General features: G+C 35.6%; 1 protein-coding gene across 1 annotated transcript in view; it reads left to right on the top strand.

Moving 5' to 3' along the window:
* The window catches only part of LOC149791036 (uncharacterized), a 92,046-nt gene that overhangs the window by 52,483 nt on the left and 23,354 nt on the right, over nucleotides 1–16,209 (top strand). The window contains exons 7-9 of the mRNA XM_089972938.1: nucleotides 2,250–2,377; nucleotides 4,893–5,060; nucleotides 8,967–9,103. Coding sequence (XP_089829064.1) covers nucleotides 2,250–2,377; nucleotides 4,893–5,060; nucleotides 8,967–9,103 — 433 coding nt within the window. The remainder of the gene's footprint in view (nucleotides 1–2,249; nucleotides 2,378–4,892; nucleotides 5,061–8,966; nucleotides 9,104–16,209) is intronic.

Genomic DNA, 16,209 nt, shown 5'->3' with positions numbered 1-16,209 from the left:
CCTATGTCTGCCGACTTTGTATATATATGTGTAGTTTTAAAAACATTTCTACATTAAAAGGAATCCAAAGTCTGCTTCTGGGGTTGGCTTGCTTTGTAATAAATTACCCTTTGTTTGATATCCTACCGGTATGTTCAAACAATGAGTTTATGGCTGTTACAAGATGTTTTTTTTTCAACACATGGGATTTCATTTATTGGTTTCGAGTTCTTCAGTGTAAATAGTATACACAGCATTAAGTTGCTTTAATAATACTTTTTGTAACCCATGGAATCAAAAAGATTGTCATTTGTACTCACAGTGAATCTATTTCTAATGATTTTAGTTTGCAAGATATTGTCTTATTGTTACCCTGGATATAATAGACTCTTGGTTATTTTGTACCTTACACCGTGTCACGCATCAGTGGCAGGTGCTTTCGAGCAGTGGGGTTGATAATTCTCACTGTCTCATTCTATGTGATTTTTCTGGATCCAGTTTTCATTCTCATGACATTCAAACCTTTGAGGACAACCAAACATGATTTGTTTCTCAATATTCACATCAATGGCCAATGTGTTGTTTTGTCTGACGAAAGCTATAACACTATGGATGCATGCACTACTTATACGGAGTTTGTGGATAGTTTTTTCTTTTAATAAAATGCTAATGTTGACCAAAAAAGTGATTAAATGATAACAGTAGAAGGTTAGTTTCTTTTATTTTATTATCAAATGATCATTTTATTTATCTATTTTATTGTAACATGCAGTGTGGCTGGTTGTGGCAGGGGTGGGGTGGTGCAAATTGAACACAATTTATTTCATTTCCTAAGTCTTGGGACAGATTATGTAGGTTTTTAAAAAAATCACCATAAGTTCTGGGACATGAAAAAAAATTTATTATTTTTTTTTGTGTCCCAATATATGCAGTAAATATGGGTACTTTATTAGAATTTGCAATTATTTATCATTTATATGACTGCAAATTTTGAAGAACAGTCCAGAATTAGCCAAAACTGAAAGCTTTAGAGTTCTCAAGCATTTGTAATTCTGACACTAAATTAGGCTGAGTCTACACCCACTACATGGATGTTACTATGACATCTGCATCTTCATGTATTATAATCAGCTGAAACAATCTGTTGATTAGCGTATGACTTCATTCCAAAATACAGATTTCAACAGAAACATTGAGTCAGTGCTGTTGATTGCTACTGACCAATATATTTTGGCCAACCTATTTTGCATATTGCAGATGTCACTTAGCCCTTTACCTCATAGAGCATAGTGACAAAGTGCAGCGTGCTATAAATAGAACACCTGTTACCTAGTCGACAGCAATACACATAGGCCTGCCTGTGAACTGTTAAGCAACGTAGTGTATGTTATGTTTAACAGCAGTTTTAACCATTTTACATTTTTGGTACACATCTATTATATGTGGAAAAATTTAAGAGTAAAGTCCGATTATCATAGCTGTGTAATTATTTTTCACAGAAGAATTTTTTATGTGCTTTAAAATCGAGAGAGAATTTGTTCACTATCATGTCAGTGAGGCTGTGTGCCCAACCATAGCAGCCATTTCCAATACTCGAAATTTACATGTTTTTCATCTGTGTCTACATCACTAAGTCATCTGAATTTGATAATCAGTAAAAACTAATTGCTGCCTACATAAATATCAGAGCCTTTACCTAAGTTATTGAATCTTTCATAGTTGTGATTCTAATCGTAAAAACTTTGGAGAGTGGAGATTATGACCCAGTTACTTTAAAAAGCAGATATCGACCAGTGCATAAATAGCGACCACGTGATCTGACATAATTGTCATTCGCAGAAATGAATCTAGTATATAATAAAGGGGTTTTCCCCGAAGGTGGCGCTACGAAAACCAGCTCAGAATGGCTGATGTTTACAGCAGGCATGAAAAGGCACTTCCATGCAAATCTTGTAGAGGTGTCAAAAGGTGCTTCTATGCGAATGGAGTAGAGGTGTCCAAAGACGCTTGCATGATGTAAAGGGTTAAGTCAACAATCTCAGACTCAGTTGGCTCTCTTGTTTAACATTTTGAACTTGGACTTTTTTCACAAATCTTGATGAAACAGACCTGCATGCTTTTGTGTTGATCACTTTGTTCATATGATGATTGAAACATTTTTAATTTTTCTATATTTTAATATTTTGGTCCTTTAATTTTTGGCAAGCATGTCTGCAGTGGGTTTGTACAAGTCTTACACACGAATTTAGTAACTTTTAATCTGGTTTCAGATGAACCAGCTTGCAAGAGACTCCTCTGAAGATCAAGTGTTCTATGAAAATGAATGTGGGGATAAAAATGATGATGAAGCTGTTTTCTACACAAACAAACCTCAGCAGTACAAAAACAACTATAATGGGTGATTATTTCATTGTGCCATATACATCATTTAGGTTAGATTTGCCATATGCATCAGTTAGGTTAGATGTGCCATATACATCAAAGTAGATTAGATGTGCCATATGCATCAGTTAGGTTAGATGTGCCATATACATTAGTTAAGTTAGATGTGCCATATACATCAGTTATGTCAGATGTGCCATGTACATCAAAGTAGATTAGATGTGTCATATGCATCAGTTAGGTTAGATGTGCCATATACATTAGTTAAGTTAGATGTGCCATATACATCAGTTATGTCATGTGCCATGTACATCAAAGTAGATTAGATGTGCCATATGCATCAGTTAGGTTAGATGTGCCATATACATTAGTTAGGTTTGATGTGCCGTATATATCAGTTAGGTCAGATATGCCATGTACATCAGTTAGGTTAGATGTGCCATATACATCAGTTAAGTTAGATGTGCCATATACATCAGTTAGGTCAGATATGCCATGTACATCAATTAGGTTAGATGTGCCATATACATCAGTTAGGTTAGTTGTACCATATACATTAGTTAGGTTAGATGTGCCATATAAATCAGTTAGGTTAGATGTGCCATATACATCAGTTAAGTTAGATGTGCCATATACATCAGTTAGGTCAGATGTGCCATGTACATCAATTAGGTTAGATGTGCCATATACATCAGTTAGGTTAGTTGTGCCATATACATTAGTTAGGTTAGATGTGCCATATACATCAGTTAAGTTAGATGTGCCATATACATCAGTTAAGTTAGATGTGTCATATACATCAATTAGGTTAGATATGCCATGTACATCATTTAGGTTAGATGTGCCATATACATCACTTTGATGAGAATGTTTGCCAAGTTTTCACCTGAAACATGTCCTTTTCACTTTTATGGATGCAGTATTGGTTATGCCAGAAAAAGTAGCATTCCAGTTGTTCGATATTCATGTGAAATTATGATTACTGGATTTACTAAAGATGTTACAAGACCAAAGATGTTACAGATTTTTGTTATTCTAGATTTAATATATTTATGATTGGATATTTGCATTATTTGATATGGAAGAATGCTGTGATTGAATAACTTTCTGTCAGTTGGGAGACTTGCACTTGTTGACATTCTTTTCAAAACAGAGGTTTACTCCAGTAGGATAACAAAAAACATGTTTGGACACCAATACCCACCCAACACCCTCTATCCATTGAACAATACCCTTTAATTTTATTTGTAATAAGCATGTGTGGGGTAAATTAGCCATATTCCAACAGACATAACCTATTTTCCCCAATGCTCCCTGGGCAGTTAGTATGAAAATTGGTTGCCAAAGTGTTGTTAGCAATAATGCAAACAAATTCCAGAAGGTAGGATAAGGAAAATTCCAATGATCAAAGACAAACAATGAAGAGAATTCTATGCAAAAATTTCATGATCTTATTTAAACCATTCAGCTTCACATAAAAAGATACGGTAACATGTTGACACACACAAAAAATATGAAACTCTAAATGATATACGTAAATTGTACCAAAAGTGTGATAATGTAATTTACAGAGCATATGATATATGTTTAATACACTTACTATGCTATTTCCCTATTTGAATCAGTTGAATTTTTTGTTTACATTATGCTGGTTGCCTCCACTCCCTTATTACTAAGTTGTTTTCCATCCTCCCCTCTGTCTTTTAGGTTCAGCATTGGCAGGTGCCTACATTTACCAAATCCTTGATGCAACCCGTGTATAACTTAATTTTGTAAATTTTATATTTCAGATTTTGATTGAAGATAGTATTTAAGTTTCATTTTTCATTTGGTATAATTAAATTTTAAATTCATGAAATTGATTCTCTTGTGGTTGAAAATCATACTAAATAAAACCTTATATGAATACTTAGTTCAGTTATAATGTATTAAATGAGTTGTACTTAGTTCAGTTATAATGTATTAAATGAGTTGTACTTAGTTCAATTATAATGTATTAAATGATTTGTACTTAGTTCAGTTATAATGTATTAAATGAGTTGTACTTAGTTCAGTTATAATGTATTAAATGAGTTGTACTTAGTTCAGTTATAATGTATTAAATGAGTTGTAAAACTAAGTTATTTTCCTTTAATTAACATGAATAAATCATGGAATTGATAGTTTTCTATATACATATATAGTAAGAAGAGAAATCCAAAGTGGCTCTCTAGCAACACAATCTTTCCATTGTTTTCTGTTTGTAGGTACAGTAAGAAGTCAAGTTTATAGCATCCTTGTTCAGTTTTTAAGAAGTCCAGACCAAAGTGGTCCTTCAACAATTTATTTTATCCATGGTTTTATGTTTACATTACAGGAGGAAGTCAAGTCTAAAGCAGTCTTTCAGCAGTACATTTTATCTTCCCAGTCCATTACCACACTGTAAATGTACTGGATGTCAAGAACTGCTGTGTTTTTTATATTTACAGGTACAGTCAGAATTCAAGTCCAAAACTGGATTTCAAGAAATGCTGTGTTTTTTATATTTACAGGTACAGTCAGAATTCAAGTCCAAAGCGGACCTCCAACAGTACAGTTTATCTTCCCAGTCCATTACCACATTGTAAATGTACTGGATGTCAAGAAATGCTGGGAAGCGAAGACGATCTCTCTCATTACTCGGACAATCTGTTGGATGAAACACACAGATATGTTGTGAAGTAAGATGGATATATATAACAACATTGTCTGTAGTTTTCACACTGGAATTTTTTTTAAATGACCACAATCCACAAAAACGTTATTTGTCATATAATTTCTGTTTTCTTCTTAAAAATCTGCAAATAGACTCAAGACCTTAATAAATTCTTATTTTTATCAGTAGTAATTAATAATTGCCAAAAATAATAAAAGATTTAAGAAGTATGGTATTCAAACATTTTCTTGACACTGTAATACTGCACATTGCTCATATATATTCCAGTTGTTCATCAGATCTGTGGTTCACATGAATATATGTTCTATAATGTTTCCAAATAAGTTATTTATACACACTCATAGAGCCACTTAATATCTGTGGTTCACATGAATATATGTTCTATAATGTTTCCAAATAAGTTATTTATACACACTCATAGAGCCACTTAATATCTGTGGTTCACATGAATATATGTTCTATAATGTTTCCAAATAAGTTATTTATACACACTCATAGAGCCACTTAATATCTGTGCACATTCAGGTAGTCAAGCTTTTTCAATATGCCTGAGACTAGTATGTAATGACCCTGTCTGTCCAGTAGCTTCTCCTTTTCCATATGATAACTTCAGTTCTGTATCATATACCTTCACCAAATTTTGTGGATAGCTTGCACTTCGGATGAGGAAGAAGTCTGTCAGTTTTGAAGGTTGGAGTCACTGACTGAAAGAAATTGGTTTATGCAGTGTTGGTATAGAGTTAGGCTACATTTATACAAATGTCATCAGTCAAGAGTCTTTTCCCCCTTGTATCATTACACCTTCCACTTGGCCTGTGGAGTGGTAGTGTAGATCAGATAGTGCCCATCTGTGTTGGCTATCAGTTATTTTCTTCATGTATCAACCAAATTAAACAGGATGCTTTTTCTGCTGCCTTGCTGTACTGATGTATTCCATGGTCTTCCACTTCTCCCTGCAGCCTGCTTCCACAAGCAACAGGCAAGTTTTTCTAGCTCTTTGTAAATTTCCATCATCTAACCATATGCCTCTACTGCTCATTCTTGCCTTCGGACAGTCCTTTCCACTAAGATATTATCCTCTTCGCAATTTCAGACCATATAACGATACTTCTGTGTTTTCAGCTTCATTCATAGTTTTGCCACATTCTTCCTGTCCTGACTTAAATTCAGGCTCCACTTATTTTCACACCATTTTGAATCATTTCAAGTTGTCAGGAATCCAGGTTTGGCCACCTTGTCTTTTTAAACCAGCCATATTAGGGACAGCAGTAGTTTGAGTGACCACCTGTCATTTCCAGCCACAATCGTAACACATGGATCGATTTTATTCTATAAACGCTCTGTCATGAGCAACCACCTGCTGAACATGACCAGCGACCACGATGTCTTGGCAAAATAAGCATTTCACCCACTGCTATGAACAATCACATTGCAAAAATGGATAAACTCCACTATTCTTTATTTAATTCTTGTAACAATTACTGCATACACCATTCTAACCCCCATCCAAAAAATAAGCTGGCTACTGAGATCTGAAATATTTTTTAGTATGCTTATGCTGTTTATATTTTGTATTGTATACCAGACTGTAGTACATGTAGATTATTCCAGCACTAAGCCTGGTTCCTGGCCTTTTCATTGCTGATACCCATATGTACAAGTCAGACCCAGTATCTCTATGAACAACCCATATCATGAGAACAGAGACAGACACCACTGATCTTTACATAATCATTTGTAACAAGTAAAGATTATTCTGGTACAAAACAGACATAAAAAGAACACAAAAAAAACCAGTCTGGCAACTGGTTTGTATATAGTGAGAGATAGTACAGTCCATAAACCAGGCTAATGTACATGTTATGAATTGCCATTGTAGTGCCAAAATTAACATAGTGGTCATGTATGTTGTTTTGAGTTAATCCATATTGCCTGATGGTGAATAAGGTCATTGTCTATTAAACCAATAAGTGAGAATCATTTGGGGATTTGATTGATAGTGTTAAAGGCTTGCGATGTTACAATGATTAAATTCCAATCACCAAGCTATTTTTATTCAAGTTGGTGCAACCAGGTTGCAACTTTATTTATAGAGTTAATTCCTGTATGTCTTCTTTTGCATTCAGTCGTTCATTTTAGTCTCTGAGTAAATGATTCTGTTTCTGGATGAGAAAAATGTTTGTTTTTATTTCATTATTTGTTAGATATGCGATGTACGTGTATAGATTTTTCATATTTCCCTAAATCCTAGTCAAAACCGTCTTTACAGTCGATTGTACAACTGAGCACTAATAATGATAATATTGATAATAATGATAATAATGATAATAATGATGATAATGATAATACCTGGTACCATAATAAAATTGGAAGTACTTCCAACTTAAAAGGTACAAATTTTTTGCTGGAGAAAATATTTTTTGTAGCTAAAAGAAGTGAACAAGAGTAGACCACTCACAAAATAGCAGTTCAAACATTCGTAAAACAAATGTTTGGTGTTATAAAGGAAAATGAGTAAATCAGAAATGATTTGATATGCTAATACATGTACAAGTGATATTCAAATGTAAGTATATCTGTGTTGCTATATGATTTTGTTTTCAGATGAATGCATACAATATTTTAGAAAGAACTATTAATAAAGAATAGAATATATGTGCAGTGATTGTGGTTAGTTTTCTTTAAATTGTTCTGAAATTGGACCTTGGAAACTGGTCTTTTTGTACAAACATGTTATGAGAGACCACTTGCCTTGAGAGACCATTTTTTGTCAGCAGAAGGGGCAGTCTCTCACAGCAGGTTTTACTGTACATTCATACTTTGAACTGTTGTTTCAGTCAATGTCAACTTTTCTTGTCGGACAAGCTGGCCATCAACCACTTTCCTCGACTTTGATTGAACTATCTTTTACTGATTGGATGTCTTTTTGTATCCTCAGTTTATACTGGTCTATGACATGCCCCTACTTAACATCCAGGCACCTCAACGGCTTTGGTTTGAACCTTATTCTGGGCCATGTCACTGTATCATCTAGGCCATGTCACTGTATCATCTAGGGCCATGTCACTGTATTGTCTAGGGCCATGTCACTGTATCATCTAGGACCACGTCACTGTATCATCAAGGGCCATGTCACTATTATCTAGGGCCATGTCACTTTATCATCTAGGGCCGCGTCACTGTATCATCAAGGGCCATGTCACTGTATTATCTAGGGCCATGTCACTGTATCATCTAGGGCCATGTCACTGTATCTAGGGCCATGTCACTGTATCATCTAGGTTTGTTAGAATTCATCATTACTGAATATTGGTTTGTGTCATTCATAAATCTCATGTTGGATGGGAGTCTGATTCCTTGACTTGATCTTTGGCCCTCAGGATCTTCTTTCTGTTACTTTGATAATGATGCTCAGTCTAATTATTACTAGACGTCAATTAATGAGGGTCAGTGGAGAATTCTAGTCAACAAATGACTAGTCAAAAATCAGTGGAGCATTGTAATTGATTGTACATGAGGATCAGCAGATAATTCTAATTGCAAATCAGTGTCCACTACGATCAGTGGAAAATTACAATTAACAAATGACTAGTTGATTATTAGTGGATAATTCTAATTTACAAAATGAATGGATAATTCTAATTTACAAAATGATCATACTTGATGATCAACTGAGAATTCTGATTATCATATGATTGTATTTGAGAATTAGTGGAGAATTCTGATTAAAAAATGATTGGAATTGACAATAAGCAGGCAATTCTGGGTGCCTGTTATTTTTTTAACCATAAATAAGAAATTATTGAAGTATGTATTAATTACAGGCAATATGGTAAAGCATTTTGTGAAAAAGACATGAAATAATTAATGTTTCATTTTTATATTTTCTGTTTTCTTTTCGGCATTCCAGCGGCATACTTCATGTGCATTTGGATGATCATGTAGTGATCAAAGGGGAGAGAACTGGAATCATCCGTTACATTGGCCACATAGATCGCATTGGACAAACCAACTCTGTCTTTGTGGGTCTGGAACTTGATGCCCCTGGTTTGTATTAATATGTATTTCAAATCTGTACAGTATTTATTTATTGAAGTAAAACTAACCACTTTTTAAATTGGTCATTTATTGAGCAACATATTTACTGCGCCCATGAAGGCAAGTAGATGTTGAAATGTAAAAGTGGTTGACTTTGCTTTATAACCACAATGACAACTATAATGTTGTCAAAACTGTATCTGATGCAGTTTGACCACGATATATGCTTGTTGCTATAGAAATATGAATATATAATTCATTTGGGACTGACCGTTTCATTAGGGGAAGGGGGAGAACACTATTTTCAGGTTTAATAGGGTCTTTACATGTGATACAGCAGTAATAAATGTATCTGTCCAGTTAAGGTGTAATCACTTACGAACACAAAGGAACTGGGCAGATACAAGCATGTGCTTATTATTGTCTTTAAATGAATCTTTTTCATGGCTAAATTCATCCTAAAAGCATGGGTCAGTTAATAGTATGTTATCAAGTTTAAGTTGCTGAATAATAATAAAGACAACATGTCTGAATATCAACTCAGCGTGTCAAATATGCTATGTACTGGTTGTGCTCCTGTTTTGACGGACATCATAAACTTCAAAATGACTAATGTAAATATGAAGTTTGCTGTATATGCAAGGAAGTAAATGCTCCCCCTTGCTACAGTGTTTGACAAAGTAAGACTCTGTTAACCTGGAATTTGGAAAATATTTTTGCTGGGCTTTGCATTTTTGCTGATAGCTGATAATGTATTGCTTCCACAAGCACACTCTACAAAAACAAATCACACTTCAACACTATTTTGACATCTGAAATACAGTGGTACCTCGGGTTACAAATGCCTCAGGTCACAAACAATTCGGGTTACAAACAACAACTTAGAAAAATTTTTGTCTCGGGTAATGAACAGTGCCTCGGAGTTACGAACGAAGGCGCGAGAGAGAGAGAGCAAGGTTTAACGTTGGAGACAAACGATTGCGTACAGTACAAACGAAGGCCACACAGTATTAACATCGCTTAGCGCTAGCCTAGTAGCCTAGTTTTGCATGTGTGCACAGCCTCGCTTTAATTATCCTTACTACACAGCAGTAAAAGATTTCTTAGCAGTGGCACTGTGTTCAGTTTATCTCTTTCATTATTTTCCTTGTTAACCCCATCAATTATGAGTTCGAAGAACGGTAGTGGTGCTGCTAGGAAGCAGAAACGTATAACAGTGGAGGTAAAGAAAGAAATAATTATGAAACATGAAAATGGCGTTCGTGTGTGCGACATTGCTAATGAGTACAGCATGGCAAAATCAACTATCTCCACCATCATAAAGAACAAAGAGTTACTCAAATCAGTTGATGTGGCTAAAGGCGTAACTAAGCTGCAGAAGCAAAGACCTCAAATTTTATAGAAAGTTGAAAATCTTCTCTTGATCTGGATCAATGAAAAGCAACTTGCAGGAGACAATGTTAGTGAGGCAATAATATGTGAAAAGGCAAAGCTGTTGCACAGTGATTTATTGTCGAAATTGCTTGGTACAAGTGCTGAGACTGACGATTTTAAAGCCAGCAGAGGCTGGTTTGAAAAGTTCAAAAAAAGAAGTGGCATTCATAGTGTAATTAGGCACGGAGAGGCTGCAAGTTCTAACGAGAAAGAAGCAGAAGCGTTCAAGGTGGAATTTGATAAGATCATCAAAGAGGAAGACTACATTTCACAACAAGTCTTTAATTGCGATGAAATGGGCCTCTTCTGGAAGAAAATGCCAAAGAGGACCTTTACCACCCAGGAGGAGAAAGCACTGCCGGGGCACAAACCAATGAAGGACAGGCTAACTCTGCTGTTCTGTGCCAATGCCAGTGGTGACTGCAAGATTACGCCAATGTTGGTCTACCAATCAGAAAATCCTCGCATCTTTAAACGCAACAATGTCCAAAAAAGCAAACTGCCTGTGATGTGGAAGTCTAATGCTAAGGCATGGATGACGAGAGCCATCTTTATGGAATGGCTGACTAAAGTGTTTGCCCCAAGTGTGAAGAAATACCTAGAAGAAAACAATCTGCCCCTTCGATGTCTGCTGCTTATGGACGATGCTCCTGCCCAGCCACCAGGTCTGGGGGAGGACTTGGACATGGAGTATGACTTCATCAGGGTCAAATTTCTGCCTCCCAACACCACTCCTCTGCTTCAACCCATGGACCAGCAAGTGATCTCCAACATCAAGAAACTGTACACAAAGGAGCTCTTCTCAAGGTGTTTTCAGGTCACTAATGACACAGAATTGACTCTGAGAGATTACTGGAAAGACCACTTCAACATCCTCCACTGCATCAACCTCATTGACAAGGCCTGGAATGATGTCTCCACCCGTACCTTGAAGTCTGCCTGGAAGAAAGTTTGGCCATCGTGTGTACCAGAGAGAGAAGAGTTTGAAGGATTAGAGGCAGACGCAACAGCTGTAGTGGATGAGATTGTGTCTTTGGGCAAAAAAATGGGCCTGGAAGTCGATGGCAACGACTTGGTGGAGCTGATTGAGGACCACAGTGGAGAGCTCACTACAGATGAGCTTGTGGATCTTCAGAATGAACAGCTAAAGACATTAAAGGTGGAGCAGTCGTCCGATGATGAGGAGCCAGTGACCGTTTCAACTGCCAGGATCAAAGAAATTTGCAGCAAGTGGGCAGACGTCGAAGACTTCATTGTGAACCATCATCCAAACAGACTTGTTGCTAACAGGGCAGTAAGCCTGATGAATGATAACGCGATGGCCCACTTCAGAAAGATTCTCCAGCAAAGGAAGCGACAAATTTCCCTTGATAGTTTCTTGGTGCAGAAAGATTCCCAGTTGCCTGCCAAGAAACAGCGACAAGAAACTCCTGAAACTAATGATTCAGAATAGCAAACAAAGTGACAAATTTACTATGATCGTTTTCTTGGTAAGAAAGATGGACTAAATCTTTTTTTATTTTACATTTAATTTATTTGGTTGTTTTCTTTCTCTTTATTTAATACGTGAAGTACACGTATTCTTTGCGTTTTGTCAGGTAAACGACCAGATGTTAATAAAAAAGAACGATTCTTTCATCTTGAAACGGATTGTCTCTATTTCATTGATTTCAATGTTTCGGGTTACGAACGTTTCGGGTTACGAACCGAGTTCTGGAACGAATTAAGTTCGTAACCCGAGGTACCACTGTAATCCTCATTTTATAGATGGAGTAACTATCCAAGCCCAATGAAATGATGCAATTGATCACAAACTTTATTAAATTTGGCTTTAACATTCTCATTCAATGCAGTGATGTGTAACAACTTCTGTTCTTCAGCACATCTCTTTTGGACGAATTGGGTTGTTCTATTGTTTGTACTTTACCTATGCAAATTAGCTAAATGGACTCTCTCACAACAGAATTGGACACAACACATCACCCTAGCTGTTGTCGGTCAAGTAAGTAATCTCTAAAAGGTGGTTGTTTATCATTGGTCGCCTTACCTTTTAATTGCACCTATATCAGCCATATGCTCCAAGGAGTTGAGCTTTGAGGACTGTTCACTGTTCAAACATGCTGCAGATTACAGGAATATATTGTGGTGGTCAAGAAATATAGGGTTTTTCATTGTGGAAAAACTTTGGGGCTAAGATTCCTGAAAATCATGTTTTTATAATTACGATTGTGTTGGGAGTCAAAAATTGTGTTTTTCATGTGACATGGCTCATTATGGCAGGTATGCCAAAGACCATATTTTTGAACAGGCTTTGATCAGACTTGGTATATAAGCTTGCATTATCAAGGTTGCACATTTCAGTTATGAGCAGTATCCACACTGAATGTTGAGGTGATCTTTTGTTTGAAGTTTTGGACATTGTGGAGTTCATATTTCTTAACAGATTTTGATCAGACATGCACTATTGCACATAAGGTCCCAACGGCAGGGGACATTATGTTCCCCTCCCTCCAATTCTGTGAAAGAATGTTAGGCAAATGAAAAGATTGGTACATAATACACTAATATTGCTATAAAGTTGAGACAATCTTGTTTAACAGTTTTGCCACCTTAACTTTGTCGCCTGCACTGTACCTTATATTTTCCTTGGACACTTATATTTTTGCATGAGAAATTTTATCCTGTGCTCAAGCAACTCCTGAAAGCATTATCTTTGTAACCTGAAATTAGCTGCACCATGGAGTTTTCTGTTAAGGATCTTGATTTCTCATTTAGTTTTAGTGTATATTCATTATAAAAATGCTTTCTGAAATACTTTTAATTCCAGTCTAACAGATCATTATTTAAATAACAGACTGTGTAAATTAAGACTTTTCTGTCAACATCAAAATAAATTAAATCTTCCTCACCGTAGGGACGACTTTAACTTTGACTTTTACTAACTTTAACTTACACTAACGGCCAGCAAATGCACTGAATTGCAGCTTGGCTGACTGTCACAATGACTGAATGTTTATGTTTGCATTGTCAAATAAATTTATTTTAAATAGATATTCAATGTCATCTTACAGATTTACCACCATTTTGTGACATTGGACATTGCTACCGCCAAAAGAGACATGGGTGGATATCCACTAATGAAAAGTTATTGGCTTATTTTTCAGTCTCTTAAAATTGTTTCTTTGGACAAAAAGTGTTCCTTGCATGGCCCACTAGGTCAAGATTTGGGTGACATGGGACAAAAATTTGTGGGAAATCCACAACCAAGCACACGGCGTGGACTTGGTAGTTAGTTTAACAACTATGATCAGCATCCATGCATATTAATGAGGTGATCTTGCATCACACTGAGTTTGTTGCCACTCTTCAGACTGTTGGTAAGTGTACATCATTAAGATCACAGACAGGTTTAATTATTGATTATAATACTTGTGGAATGTCAAGGGATTCAGTTGTGGTCAGTTCATATTGAAAACATGTATAGACATGGTACAATGTGTGCAATTACTTGGCAGATTTTTTCGAGAAAATCATTGTCACAGTGGTCCAGTGGTTGGTGTGCCAGACTCAACCGAAAGCGTGCTTGTTTGAAATGAACCACCAGACCAGCCTTGGTCAACTACCATAGTGTACCCATGGGCATGACCCTTTAGTCCAATTGCCTCAGCACTAAATAAACTACTAGTTTGGCTGTGCTATAAAGCACCAAATCAAAATCAAGTTACTCAAGGGAAGTAACCTTTGATTAGGACTAAGTAGAAGCACAGGCTTTTAGTATGCATAATTCTTATTCATACCAAAGAAATTAAAACGGAAAAAATTAATTTTTGAGAACATGATGCAAACAAGTCTTAAAAACTTAGAAATGAATGTCAGGAGTATGAGGAATGATAAATAAAGAATGGTATGAAAAAATTATAATTTGGTGGATAACATTGATTTGTTTTGTGCCAAATTTTCAGCAGTTATCAGAGTTTAAAATATATGAACAAAGTGTTAAAGTTTTCTTATAGTCTTACCTTATCCCTGAGGAAATGTTGAGGAGTTCCTAAATTATTGCTTCAGATTAAAAAGGTTTTCATGTATTACATATTTTAAAACATGATTTTATAGCCACTCCACTGCCTCTACAGCTAATAAAAATATGTTTTAATATTGTTTAGAACGATAAAGCGAAATTTCAGTTTAAGTTTAAAGGGAGGGGGGTCAGTGGGCATGGTCACTAGTCCATTGACTTAATCTCTAAGCCACTGCATTATCCATTGGATGGTGATCTCAGTGGTTTTAAAGTTATGTCTCTGGTGGTATAGCCAGCTCTAGGGAGAAAAGACAGACCCAGTGAGCTATGATGACTGCACAAATTATTTCCCAACCACACTCCCCTTTTAATGTCAAGTAAGTGTATATACTTAATGGGGCTGTGAACTGTTTCTTAGTCATAAAATGTGGATTTAGTCCCTGGGGGCAGGTAGAGATTCAGGTTGACAATGTTGTTTGTGTAATGACTTGTTTTTTTTATGCAGAGAAAATGGTCATTAATAAGAAAGAATATAGATGTCACCAACAGTAATTGATAATATTACATCTATGTTATAGATGATACCAACAATAATAAATATTACAGCTACCATATATACTCACGTATAAGCCCATTCACATATAAGCCGACCCCCAAACTGAACATGCATAAACACTGAAAAGTGCATGACCCGCTATAAGCCGACCCTCAACTCCGAGACATCACAAGATGCAATCGAGGTAAGTTCTAAATGCATTTATTTAGGCAAACTTATAGTAACAAAAGTTACACATATATTTATCTTGAGGTTGGCATGCATGATTATTAAAAAGAAATGGTTTAAACTTGTTTGAAAAGTAATTTATTTAATTTTCTGTTTTCTTATTGTTATTGCCTAATTTAGATTTGTGTATAACTTGATTGAATGATGATAAGAATATAGCGGTTGCAAGTTGCTGTAACACTACCTCTCCCTTTTGACTCGATTATTTTTTGTTTATGCATTATTGCATTGGACATTTTATATCATTGCACCAGTAATTACGTTTTTACTTTGCCTAGAAATTGTAAAGGTGCCACTGCATGTACATTGTAGGTGTGAACACATGCTGAATGAAATACATTCCGCTGAATGAAGTACATCTCTTGGGATTTGAATCACGGGTACCACTGCACTAACCTTTAATGATATCTCCAAAATACAATAATGAAGTTTCAGAAATAAAGCTTTAAAAATTATGCTAATACTGTAAAAGCTGAGTTGTAGTTTGCTTTGATGTAAGCAATCTATCACCATACTTGTCAACTTTCACGTCACAAGGGAAATATAAACTCCAGACTTTTGGGGTAGCTCCATGCCTACCTCCCAATTTCATATCTTCCAATTTTTTTAGAGAACTCCTGATTATTACATTAGGTCTTCAATTTTCATTTCTCCTAAAAAAAGAAAAGTCCTACATGTTTTGTTGTATCACCTGTGAATTATGGTTGTGACAAAAAATTACTAGAAAGAAATCGATTTTTCACTAAATAGAATGTTAAGTTTAAACATTATTCACGTCAATTAATGATTTTTTTTAACCTGTAGAACAATTAAAAAAATATTTAAAAAATAAACCAGAACAAAAAATAAACCACATCAATAATATCGTCAACAATTAAT

Source organism: Sinohyriopsis cumingii, chromosome 10 (assembly GCF_028554795.1).
Source record: "Sinohyriopsis cumingii isolate HCF-2022 chromosome 10, ASM2855479v2, whole genome shotgun sequence".
Classification (NCBI taxonomy): Eukaryota; Metazoa; Mollusca; class Bivalvia; order Unionida; family Unionidae; genus Sinohyriopsis; species Sinohyriopsis cumingii.
This window is presented reverse-complemented; position numbering and strand designations above follow the sequence as displayed.